At 41.6% G+C, this 13,468-nt stretch overlaps 1 protein-coding gene across 1 annotated transcript in view; it reads right to left on the bottom strand.

The window, feature by feature from the left end:
- The window catches only part of PGAP1 (post-GPI attachment to proteins inositol deacylase 1), a 56,070-nt gene that overhangs the window by 3,210 nt on the left and 39,392 nt on the right, over positions 1 to 13,468 (bottom strand). The window contains exons 17-26 of the mRNA XM_053361805.1: positions 12,632 to 12,698; positions 11,788 to 11,896; positions 10,497 to 10,535; positions 8,667 to 8,760; positions 7,927 to 8,017; positions 7,550 to 7,747; positions 5,004 to 5,139; positions 3,822 to 3,872; positions 1,594 to 1,832; positions 825 to 929 (exon numbers count right to left, since the gene is read on the bottom strand). Of these exons, the coding sequence (XP_053217780.1) occupies positions 825 to 929; positions 1,594 to 1,832; positions 3,822 to 3,872; positions 5,004 to 5,139; positions 7,550 to 7,747; positions 7,927 to 8,017; positions 8,667 to 8,760; positions 10,497 to 10,535; positions 11,788 to 11,896; positions 12,632 to 12,698 (1,129 nt within the window). The remainder of the gene's footprint in view (positions 1 to 824; positions 930 to 1,593; positions 1,833 to 3,821; positions 3,873 to 5,003; positions 5,140 to 7,549; positions 7,748 to 7,926; positions 8,018 to 8,666; positions 8,761 to 10,496; positions 10,536 to 11,787; positions 11,897 to 12,631; positions 12,699 to 13,468) is intronic.

The following is a 13,468-nucleotide window of genomic DNA, read 5'->3' as shown; positions in this document are numbered from 1 at the left end:
ATTCCGTTAAAGGAATCTGGCAGTCGTGTATTCTGTCCGATGCCTGCGTGGCAGGAGGCCATGGCACGACCCTCGGTGACATCAGGGGAGAGCTTATAGTTGGATTAGCATCAACAGGCTCCACCTACTGGTGAATAAACCCCTCTGTTTTAGACTCACCCCTCTCTGAGGGGGTGGAGTCAGCTGACATAATCCAATGCCTAAGCTAATACCTTTTCACTTGCTGTAATCGATAAAGTTGTGGCCTTTTCTTGCCCATTAACCTTATATCATGTGTCCTTGTGTTTTCATTCCACTACGCAGGGATCAGGTCCTCGAACCACAAACATAAGCTTGCGGTTTGTCTCACTCCAAACAAGTGGTGAGCTGCAACCATGGCTTGTTTTTGGTTTACAGAGTCAGGGGTGCATGCCCCATAATAACATGTGGGGCTCGCAGGGGAGAAATTGGCAGAAGACATCTTCCCTGACACTCCCACTTTGAGAAGCCTCTCTGAATCGCACCCACCGAACAGTAAAGAGTAAGGAAACAGCTTAAAAACACAAAACTCCCATCATCCCTAGCTAGCAGGACTCAGTGGTCAGGAATGATGGGAACTGTAATCCAAAAACAGCTGGAGACCCAAGTCTGGGAAGCACTGCTAAATGATCCTGGTAATACATAGTTGGTAGGGTGGGAACAGGCAGAAGATGCTCTTAAAGGCTTGTACCTGTATGTGACTAAAATAATTGTGATTGTTTGATTTTAAAACACAAATAAACACCCCAAACTGCACCTTCAAACAACAAAACTGTGGGGGAAATGAAGATAATGAACTAAGGTACCTTGTTTTAACTTTTGTAGTGCTTGCATTCATGAGTATACCCAAAATGGCTATGAGCATAAAAGCAGTAGATCTACATGGATCAGGATCAAGCTTGATATGGTACCTATTTGGGGGAGAAAAAACAAAGAGGATGGTAATAAATGGAAAATCAAATTTTGCAAGGGAAACACAAAGTAGCAGCAACAGAATATTGTAGATACAAGTGGTAGATAATACATAAGCAGAGGATGGAGGGCCATCTGTCATGTATGATTTAGTTGGCCTAGATCAGGGGTCAGCAAACTTTTTCAGCAGGGGGCTGGTCCACTGTCCCTCAGACCGGGGGGGGGGCACGGCGGACTATATTTTGAAAAAAATAAAATAAACGAACAAATTCCTATGCCCCACAAATAACCCAGAGATGCATTTTAAATAAAATGACACATTCTACTCTTGTAAAAACACGCTGATTCCGAGACCGTCCGCGGGCTGGATTTAGAAGGTAATTGGGCTGGATCCGGCCCCCGGGCCTGAGTTTGCCTACCCATGGCCTAGATGCCCTCGGAGTTCCTTCCAATTCTATGATTCTAAATGATTACACAAGCAGAAATAGATTTTACGGCATGGGAAGGAACAAGAAACAATATGCAACACAGTAAAAGTACAACAAACTGCATATACTGATGCTGCTATGAGCTTTCCCAATTTTAAAAGCAACGCCTTTGGATGGAGTAGCTAGGTTTGTTGTGGATTCTTGTATAAAACCTGCAAGTTCTTCTGGCGGTTACCTGAGATTTTTCAGCCAGTAAATTAAAGATGGGCAACTGAGCAGCACAATTAATGTGAGCAAGTTGAGGACGGTGACGTGCATCTTAAGACTGTCTACAACGCTGTCAACAGCTGTGCTGCCCGTAGGTGATGATGTTGCTGCTGCTGCTGCTTCTGAAAGGCCATCTGCTGATGATGCACAGCTCTCTTCCGTTTCTCTTTTGGAACAAGCGGAGCTTTGTTCCGAGTTCTTTGGGCACTATAAAATATTAGCGTAGGCATTAGAAGAAGAGTTTGGATTTGATATCCCGCTTTATCACTACCCGAAGGAGTCTCAAAGCAGCTAACATTCTCCTTTCCCTTCCTCCCCCACAACAAACACTCTGTGAGGTGAGTGGGGCTGAGAGACTTCAGAGAAGTGTGACTGGCCCAAGGTCACCCAGCAGCTGCATGCGGAGGAGCGGAGACGCGAACCCGGTTCCCCAGATTACGAGTCTATCACTCTTAGCCACTACACCACACTGGCTCATTAATAAGTTGATAAAAAGTTTAATGGTGAACTTAAAAGTGCTTCATGGGGAAGGTAAAAAAAAAAAAGGTACAGTTATTTGGATTTTGAATCTAAATCGATAAGACATTTCTATATTAAGGGTGCTCAGCATAATACAGTGGTACCTCGGGTTAAGTACTTAATTTGTTCCGGAGGTCTGTTCTTAACCTGAAACTGTTCTTTACCTGAAGCACCACTTTAGCTAATGGGGCCTCCTGCTGCTGCCGCGCCGCCAGAGCCCGATTTCTGTTCTCATCCTGAAGCAAAGTTCTTAACCCAAGGTACTATTTCTGGGTTAGCGGAGTCTGTAACCTGAAGCGTATGTAACCCGAGGTACCACTCTAGTGCTATTTATTTAATTTATATCCCACCTCTTTCTCCAAGGAGCTCAAGGTGGGATACGCACCCTCCCTGTCTCCGTTTTACCCTCACCAACAACTCTGTGAGACTGAGAGAGACTGGCCGGCCAAAGCTCACCCAGTGGGCTTCATGGCTGACTCAGGATTTCAACACTGGTTTCCCAGGTCCTAATCCAGAACTCTAACCACTACACCAGCGTTCCTCAAACTTGGGTCTCTCCAGCTGTTTTTGGACTACAATCCCCATCATCCCTGACCACTGGTCCTGCTAGCTTAGGGATGATGTGAATAGTAGTCCAACAACAGCTTGGAGACCCAAGTTTGGGAGACCCTACACTACACTACGCTGGCTTGAGTAGCAATGTAGCCAAGATACACTATCGCCCTTTCCTTTCCCAATGCTGCCATGATGCCAGTGCAGCCATCATTGCAGGTCCTTGGGGGAACACACCAATATTTCCTGCATGCCCACTCCCTAGTGATGTACCAGACAAAAGGCAAAGCACGCGGGCCTGCCCTTGAAGCTGTCCCAGAAACTCCAACGGGTGCAGAATGCTGCAGCGAGGCTCCTCAAGGAGTCTCTGCCATGGGAGCTTTTTCACCCAGTGCTTTTCCAGCTGCACTGGCTCCCGGTGGAGTACAGAGTCAGATTTAAGGTGCTGCTTTTGACCTTTAAAGCCTTTCACAGCCTAGGACCCTCGTACCTACGGGACCGCCTCTCCTGGTATACCCCAAGGAGGACCTTAAGGTCCATAAATAGCAACACCCTAGTGGTCCCGGGCCCTAAGGAAGTTAGATTAGCTTCAAGCAGAGCCAGGGCCTTTTCAACACTGGCTCCGGCCTGGTAGAACGCTCTGTCTCATGAAACCAGGGCCCTGCAGGATCTGATTTCTTTCCGCAGGGCCTGTAAGACAGAGTTGTTCCGCCTGGCCTTTGGCTTGGAGTCAATTTGATTCCCTCCCCCTCTTTCTTTTTTCCTTTCTGCTCCTGTGAAGAGGCTGCATCTTAATGTTTTAATGCTGTATTTTAATCTCGTTTTTTAAGTTGTATTTTAAGCAACTTGTTTTTATTATTGGTTGTTAGCCGCCCTCAGCCAGGTCTTGGCTGGGGAGGGCAGGGTATAAATAATGTTGTTGTTGCTGTTATCACAAAGGGAACAAAAGGTAGAAGAGGAGAGACTTATGGGGGAACACAAACATTTGAAAACATTAAATGCCAAAACTATTTTTGTTCAGGCAAGCCTATCCATACATGTAAATTTTGAGATGTTTTTACGTTTCTTTTACTGTTGGTTTAAATTAACTTCCAATGTTTTAAATTGGTAACTGAACAAACCTACCGTATCAAGGACACTTAGTTCTGTTCTGACATTTGAATGCAGTTTAATAACCTGTAAAAAAAAAAAAGTCTTTTTGAATTGCACTGTATCAACTTGTAAGTGCAACTTATCTTCATCACCGAGACTAAAACATAATTCACTTTTTAAAGTTTTTAAATTAAGTTTTCAAAAATTTCACACAGACATTTCAGTACATAATAAAAACTTTTAAAAACTTTTTACTTCCCACCCCCTTCTCCATGGTGTTTGTTTCTCTCACTCTGTCACACCCTTCCTTCTATCTCTTAACCCTTAACAAAACTACTGTTATCTTTATTCTCTTCTGTTGCTCATAGTCCCAATCCTGCTCGCGTGCCCATCATATAATAATATTTCTTTAAATAATCTGAAAAGGGATTCCACTCTTCCACAAAACCTTTGTCACTAGGGTTCTCTTATTTTAGCTGTCAACTTTGCCAATTAATCCAACTAAAACATAATTCCTTTCTTGTTCTTTCAAACTACGAGGGAAGAACAACTTGAGAAAGAGGGGGTCTGAAACCTAGGCTTGCACTCCCACCCCCAGCACCACCTCCCATGTTGTTCTGAAGGGTTCCCCAACCCTATGAAGTAGGTTTTAAGTTGGCACAGAAGGCCAGGGGGGCGGTAACAGTAAAAAAAAGTACCGTATTTTTTGCTCTATAGGATGCACTTTTTCCCCTCCAAAAAATTAAGCGGAAATGTGTGTGCGTCCTATGGAGCGAATGCAGGCTCCTTGGCTTCAGCGATAGCAACGCGAAGCTTCCGAAGCGCAAAGGGAGCGCTTCCTCCGCGCTCCTTGACTTCGCATTGCTTTCGCTGAAGCCTGGAGAGCGAGAGGCATCGGTGTGGAAATAATATTTTTTTTCTTGATTTCCCCCTCTAAAAACTATGTGCGCCCTATGGTCCGGTGCGCCTTATAGAGTGAAAAATACGGTATTCAACCAAGAAATCTGAGCAAAATGTGTTGGATTTTATGTGCACCAAAAACAGGGATAGCTGGATGACTTGGAGGCAGGCAAGCGCCATCTTTTCCTCTCATTTTCCACGCCACATCACACTCGGCACCAAACCAATGAGAAGACTGCCCAAACCAACCCATGATTTAAAAACTTTAAAAGCATTTTATTCACACACTGTATTTACCACAGGCTGGTTAAATACCTTGAAGGTGTAATGAGCATATGTCATTAATATAACCAACGCTCCACATGTAGTCCAGCTAAGGAAAAACATGCAAACAGCTACGCACAACCTTCTTCGCGTAATCAAACTGGGCTCTGGTGGAAGTCGAGAGGGTCTGGCAAATGCAAGCAATCATAATTTAATTCACACAAAATTATTATTATTAATAACAACAACTATTAATAATAATAATAATAATAATAATAATAATAATAATAATAATTTATTTATACCCCGCCCATCTGGCTGAGTTTCCCCAGCCACTCTGGGCGGCTCCCAATCAAGTGTTAAAAACAGTACAGCGTTAAATATTAAAAACTTCCCTGAACAGGGCTGCCTTCAGATGTCTTTTAAAGAAAAGATAGCTGCTTATTTCCTTCAAATCTGAAGGGAGGGCGTTCCACAGGGCGGGCGCCACTACCAAGAAGGCCCTCTGTCTGGTTCCCTGTAACCTTACTTCTCGCAATGAGGGAACTGCCAGTAGGCCCTCAGCGCTGGATCTCAGTGTCCGGGCTGAACGATGGGGGTGGAGACGCTCCTTCAGGTATACAGGACCGAGGCCGTTTAGGGCTTTAAAGGTTAGCACCAACACTTTGAATTGTGCTCGGAAACGTACTGGGAGCCAATGCAGATCTCTCAGAACCGGTGTTATGTGGTCCCGGCGGCCACTCCCAGTCACCAGTCTAGCTGCCGCATTCTGGATTAATTGCAGTTTCCGGGTCACCTTCAAAGGTAGCCCCACGTAGAGCGCGTTGCAGTAGTCCAAGTGGGAGATAACTAGAGCATGCACCACTCTGGCGAGACAGTCTGCGGGCAGGTAGGGTCTCAGCCTGCATACCAGGTGGAGCTGGTAGACAGCTGCCCTGGACACAGAATTAACCTGTGCCTCCATGGACAGCTGTGAGTCCAAAATAATTCCCAGGCTGCACACCTGGTCCTTCAGGGACACAGTAACCCCATTAAGGACCAGGGAATCCCCCACACCCGCCCGCTCACACCCTGAGCAGCCAAACATTAATCATGTATAAAGTATAATGGGTCAGCTCAGACACCTTGCCAAACTACGATTTGTGCTAACCATAGTTTAGAACCTATGCAATAGACATTTTCCTGGCTCAAGCTAAAGGAGGTACACATTGCCCTTCAGAGGGTGTCCTCGTGTCCGTAGGGAAAAGTTACAATTTCACTCTGGCACAACATCTATAATGCAGCTGCGTCCATAACTATGAGGGTCCATAACCAAAGTCCATAACTATGAGGGTCAATTCATTTCACAGAGTCCCGAATTTGCTGTTTTTCGTATTCTTTCCCTTCCATTTCTTTTTTAAACTAACAGTTTTGGTATTTATGAATACTACTTATAGATGCCACATCCTAGTTTTATGAAAATAATATTACCCCTAAACATGCAAATAAACATTTCACCTTTCAGGAAAAGGAGTTACAGTATTACCAAATATCTCTTTTGTATATTGAAGTTTAGTGAATCCAGTATTTCCCAAAGCAGATGTTAGCACTACAGAATTATAACAGCACAAATACACTGGAATGGTTTAGCTTCTTGCGGGGGGGGGGGGCAGTTTCTAGAAAAAAAATGTTTCTTGGACAAACGCTGAGATAGGAATCAAGCATTCTGTGGCTTTCTGGGTCAAAGTCTAAATTAAAGCATGATTACTTTTTACTTTGCCCGGATAAGATGAGCAAAGTTACTTTGAAAAAGAGGAGTCCTAAATAGAAAGATCAACCGTACAATCCAAGAATTTAAAAAGAGTAATTTGACAGAAAGAAAAAGGAAAAATCAAGTTTAATCAAGCCAAGGGCCATGAATTTTGGCAGCTGTATGTTTCATTCTGCCTGGTACAATAAGTATAAGTGCAGAAATTTGCTCCAATTTCCAACTAAAATTGAAAGCAAAATCAAAGACATCCTTAAGCCCACAAATGATATCTATCCTATCTAACCTTTAAAAAAATAAAAGGATAATAAACGCAATCTGATATGATTAGGCCAAGGAACAAAAATGGAAGAAAACCACCGCAGAACTAGAACAGAAATGTAATAAATGGTTTATTCCTTCATGAAATGAAAAAAGCATTTATGCCACGTTCAGAATTTGATTGAAAAAGAATGGCATTTCAATTGGAAAGGAAAATTACAAACTGGCAATGGTCAGTTTGTGAATAATGTCCTGGACTAAACAAGTACCCAACTATTAACCCTATCACCTCTGACCATTTAGTATCCTTTGGTAGCACTTGATAAGGTTCTACCTTACGCAGAAAAACCTCTCTTTAAATGCAAGTTAACCAAATTTCCCTTACAGCCACCATCTCACAAAGATGCCACTAAAAGCTAGTAAAATATTGTACAATGTTCTACAGTCCTCATGAAAGTTAACCCATTCTCTCAGCTAGTTAAGAAAAATCCCCAGGTTTAGTATAATCACTGTTTAATAAGTAGGCATTATATTTTCATCTTTTATCATTTCACCCACATAAAATAAGAGCAGTTGGTGGTTTTTTTACCTGGCCAAAGCTAGATGCAATGAGGATGAGATCCTTAGAAATGAACTGAAGAGTTTGCCACACCAATAGGCTATGCCGGTTCCAAACATAAAGAGGATGAGAGATACAAAAGGAAACCACAAATTCTGGTTGTTCGGTGTAACAGCATCCAATTCTGGCAAGGATAATATATCCCAGATTCCTTTAAACCAGTTAAGCCTGTGGGGGGAGAAAACACAAGATTATAGTTGTTTGCTTTACTTGCTTATCAAAAATTTATAATTAATCCTAATTTCAAATGCTATATTTTTTTAGTATGTATGTTACTGATGAGGACCTTTATTGCTGCATAAAGAATTCCATGGTGTAGTGGAAAAATATACAAGCAAGGAACTTACCCCAACAAGAACTTAACAATATTCACTATTGGTTCTACTTTATAGGGCCTGGCTGCTTTAGTAAGTGCAGGTACAAAATCTGTGCAATGACCTAGAACAAGAAAAACGTATATCAAGAATCAGATGGGGCCAGTAAATTAAAATATTAACAGAAAAATCATAAATGTCCAAAATTCAGGATATATTATAACCATTGTTAAATGCTAATTCCGCTGCAGTAAAACTTCTATTTGTCATATGATGTCATTACTAATGCACTGGTGGTATGGGGAAACAGACCGACAGAAATTATTTACAGTAATAGTTGTATTCAGTTTTAGACACTGAATATTTGTGACACAGAATTCTCAGTTCCATGAATATATTTAAATGTGTTTTCCCCCCAGCTTGCAGGTCTGACCAAAATGAAGCTCCTGCCCTAAAGGGCAAATAACTTGGTGGCTATTACCCTAATGATTTGAGAAATCAAATATAACTCAAGCTTTAAAAATGTACTGACTTTTAAAAGCTCTACTTAGCATTGTAAAGAGTTTGCTTTAAAATACATTCAAGTTGATAAGCTATACAATAACTATTGTTTATTCTTGCCAGTTAATAGCTTCAACAAATCTCAGCGGTTTTTTTTAAAAAGGTAACAAAACGATTGCTGAACTACAAATGAAATGTACAATGAAACTCTGTTTTCTAGTTTTATAATAATAAACAAACCTGTGCTTAAAAATCTTTTCACGAAATGTTACCTGTTGAAATTAGGGACCTTAACTGTCTTCCATAAGCAAGAAGAATATTAGAAATTATGTACACGGGTAGGGCGCCACCATGGAATCTTATTACCTACAAAACAAGAATGTTTTATGGAAAAAATGGAGCATGCAAATATCACCCAATGTCCACCACAATTCAGTACTTACATAAGTGCTTTTTTCTAAATACTTCACATACATTATCTGAGTAATTATTAAAAACCTGTGAGACATGCCTATATAACAGGTGGAAGGGCTGAGACAACAAATGGCTTGCTCAATACCACTCAGCAAATTCATGGGTGGACTGAGATTTCATTAAAAACTCCCAATTTATATTCTTAACCGATATGCTACGCTAGCTCTCAGGATATCTTTTTTCAAGATAAAAATGGGCTCAGTTTCTTTTCCACAGGTATGAGTACCACACATTCTAGTGCCAAGAAAAAGCACGCAGACATATCAATCTGTTACTCAAATCTCAAGTTGCAATCAAGTACATCAGCATTAGCATGAAGGGGTAGGGATGTGAAAGCAACAATGCTCCCATAAATGTACATATCAACCCAGAACATGGCTTCAAATTTAGCACAATCAAGTTTCAGACTGTGATTAAAGATGGACACTTTATAATCAGAATTGTAGCTTTAGCCACCTGGGCAAATCAGGCCTGAATTATCTTGCAATCCACCAACATGTGTTCTGACTTGCTGGCTGTTTACACATCTAAGGCAGGCGGCAAAAAAATAAATTACCAACGCAATAAATGATGGCTGGTCTGAAGCATGCAAGCTGTGTTGACCTGGTTTAAGTTAATAGGATTTAAGCAAAACTGAATTTGCACAAATAAGTTTCATTTGCTATTCTGTTGCTGACTTGCCCTGCTTTAAAAAAGGTAAAGGGACCCCTGACCATTAGGTCCAGTCGTGACCGACTCTGGGGTTGCGGTGCTCATCTCGCTTTATTGTCCAAGGGAGCCGGCGTACAGCTTCCGGGTCATGTGGCCAGCATGACTAAGCCGCTTCTGGCGAACCAGAGCAGTGCACGGAAATACTGTTTACCTTCCCGCCGGAACAGTACCTGTTTATCTACTTGCACTTTGGCGCGCTTTCGAACTGCTAGGTGGGCAGGAGCTGGGACCGAGCAACGGGAGCTCACCCCGTCGCGGGGATTCGAACCGCCGACCTTCTGATCGGCAAGTCCTAGGCTCTGTGGTTTAACCCACAGCACCACCCATGTCCCACCTGCCCTGCTTTAGAGACAGCTATTTAAGGCTTTTCAGTCTGCTTCCGATTTTTCACAACTGCTTTGTCTTCTTTTTAAAAAGGCACAGTGCAGTAGCAGCAAGTGCTGGCTGAGAGGTGCGGTCTGATGTTCTGGGAACTGAATTGAGCATATGGCCTTGAGCAAGTCATTTGTTTGGTCTACATTCAAGTTATTTCTTGCTTCCCAAGAAATTCCCACAGATGTAGACAGTGCTGTTTGTTCTTGACGTGATGCGTGGATGGTATTGCCTGGCAGCAGGAAACCTGTAAACACATGCAATAGCTGGACCTCTTATGAACAAAGCATTTTCTGCTTCCACCCATCCAACCTGACCGACCAGGCTCTATGGATGGGAATTATTTGGCAATGTAGACACCACACCTCTATTTCGGGGAGGCATCCATTAGAGCAGTTGGGACTATCTTTTATGAACTACACCCCATTGTTATAGATGCATGCTACACTCACAGAATACATTTTATCAGATCCAGGTACGTTATTTTTGTTTTGTTATCTTTACGCATTATCAGCTTAAGGTTAAGTGAAACAAAGCTTTCTTACCTGACCAAGGACTTGCAGAAAAGAGGTCTTGACGGTTACCTAGTTGCAACACACATTTTAAAAAGTAGCTTTTTTTTTACACAAAACAATAATACAGCATAAGAACAAAATAATGAGAATACTCTCAGTTACTATGATAAAATAAGGTGTGCAGTTTAACAATCCAGCAGCGTCCCTGGAGGCCCAAAAAGCCCTGGTTTGTACAAAGTGCCTTGCATTATTTTCAGCTGGTGAACCAGCTGCAATCCCTCCTAGACACTGACTGCTGGGCCACAGGGAACCATGCTCTTATGGGCTCCAGATCAGGCTGCTGCAATGTATTGTTCAGCCTTGGAAGACTGTTTGGAAACTTAAAATACAGATGCTAAGCTCCTATGTGGACTGAGCATCAAGATCATATTTCGTTAGTTCTTAAACATACACCAACTGCCAATCCATTTCCAAGCATAATTCAAACTTCTGGTGTTAATGGGTAAGACCTAAGCAGTTTAGGACTCAGGAACCTGAAGGCTTGCCCAATTACCACATGTTTGTGCCCAAGTATCTGAGGTCTGGTGGGGGATTACCAGCATTGTGCGTGTAGAACTGTCCCTCCCAGCGAAGTCCACTTAGTACAATCATTATGCCTTTTCAGTACCATGGTAAGATTTTTTCCCAGCACTAGAATATTTACCCAGGCCTTTGTTAAGCGTCACATAGTTAAGTGTCATTTTATTTTATTTTTAAATGACAGGCAACTATATTTTATTTTTTGTTATTTTTTTAACCTCAGAATTACTAACAATAGCAAATGTGCATTTAGGTGGAAAATAAATGAATATAGCGCTCTTAAAATGCTCACTTCACAAAAGGTGAAAGCTCAATTGATCTTATTTAAAATATTTTATTACCCGCACTTCACTGCAAAGCAATCCCAGAGCGGGTTACAATTTAAAATTCAGATCCATGTAAAATGATGCAACCATATCTGGTAAAACAAGGCAGTCCATTTGCAATCGTAAGGAAACACTGAACAACAGGCCTAGGCACTAATTACTGAGCAAAGACCAGGGAAAATAAAGAATTCCAAAACTGGGGTGCCATTACCAAGAAGGCCCTCTCCTACTCTGACGTATAACAAACATCAGTTGGCTGAAATACAACCAAGGGAGTTTCACTTCAGTTGTGCATAAAAAGACTTCCACTGCCTGTCTTTTACTACAATACAGAAAATGGGCCCCCTTGTTTTGAAGCAAAGCAGGAGAAATGTAACTCTCTTTTTAATACTTACTTCATATAGGCTTTTACTTACTTCATATTGGCAATCTGAAGATGAATAAATGTTCAACGATGGAACAGCAGTGTCATTTTCAGGCTGGGCAATGTGCAGCTTTGCAGAAATCTCAGTCGAAGATGGAACCCTGTGGTGGTTATGTTATGTTTTTTTAAATATTGGTCTGCAATGAACACTTGTCCAATCTAAAATAAAGTCTGATGCGATCCTGTTAAGTGTGCGTGGCATTATGAGACAGGAGAACTCATTTTGTGCAGGAGGATACATTGCTAGCTTTTGCTGCAGGTTCCACTGGTTGTTGCTTTTTAATGACGAGTTAAAACCCAGACATTCAGAGCTGTCATTCATTTAACAAGTGGCACTACCTACCGCTTATCAAAGTTTCCATATCATTGAAACTATGGTTGAAGCTAGTTTGCAAACTCTGATTAGGGTAGGAGCCATGGTTTTAACCAGTGGAGATAACAGTGTCAGCAAGGCAGTGAAGAGACTACTTGAACCTATGCAACATATCTTTTCCAGATCATTGCTCAAGCTTCTTCCAATTGATACCTTTTTGGAATTATTCTAGGAGAGCATACACATGGAAGCATCATGACAAACCCATGTCTCATGTGGACTTGTGAAGAAACGGGCATTAGTAGGAATCTTCTGGCTATTTAACTATTATTCGGTGTTTAGTTGTTAAACACGAAACCTTCACCCTTCCTTAAAAACTCTGATGTTAAGATCATTTGCTGTCCCAAATTTTGTGGTCCTATTCACCTGCATATTGTGATAACGCATTCATATCATATATGGAAGTCCTAAGGTGTGACACTTTTCAGTGACGTAAAGAAATCAAATAATGTTAAACTCTTACTGTGACAAAGTTAAAGAGTCTTCATAGGACCATGGTATATGAAGCTGGTACACAGAAGGTTTCCTTTCTGAAAGAAGAAAATGAAAGTACATAATAAAACAAAGAGCCAAGCACGTGATGAAATACAGTTTAAATCAGGCCACTACAAAAGGACTCTGCTACAACAAACAAATAAACTTTTCAAAACGTATCACGCTATCAAAAAGCAAGTCCAAGGAGTGTTTTACAACACCTTAGGTTCTGCTGTGACATGAGAGACCAAGAATGAGGCCCAAATGTCATTTGACTCTCTTTTTGTTTCTTTAGATCTTAACACTTAAAAAATAGTCATAAAACAGCTAGAATGTAAGGTTGTAGAATTGTAATGAAATGTAACAACAACTGAAATAACAATACAGTGGTACCTCGGGTTACATACGCTTCAGGTTACAGACTCCGCTAATCCAGAAATATTACCTCGGGTTAAGAACTTTGCTTCAGGATGAGAACAGAAACTGTGCTCCAGTGGTGCAGCGGCAGCAGGAGGCCCCATTAGCTAAAGTGGTGCTTCAGGTTAAGAACAGTTTCAGGTTAAGAACGGACCTCCGGAACGAATTAAGTACTTAACCCGAGGTACCACTGTAATGTGTAATTCTCTTATTCCAATAACCATCTCCCAGTTGCTCACAATCTCTAATAATCGGCATTTTAATTTTTTTGCTTCTTTGCCAATGTGTCTCGTCTATCTCAATTTTGTATTGAGCCACACTTCTCATTATTCACGTCACACTGCAGACTCAAGCGGCACGGCAGACTTAATATTAGGGCTGTGTGATATCATCATTTACCCGATTCCAA

This window comes from Podarcis raffonei, chromosome 1 (genome assembly GCF_027172205.1).
Source record: "Podarcis raffonei isolate rPodRaf1 chromosome 1, rPodRaf1.pri, whole genome shotgun sequence".
NCBI lineage: Eukaryota > Metazoa > Chordata > Lepidosauria > Squamata > Lacertidae > Podarcis > Podarcis raffonei.
This window is presented reverse-complemented; position numbering and strand designations above follow the sequence as displayed.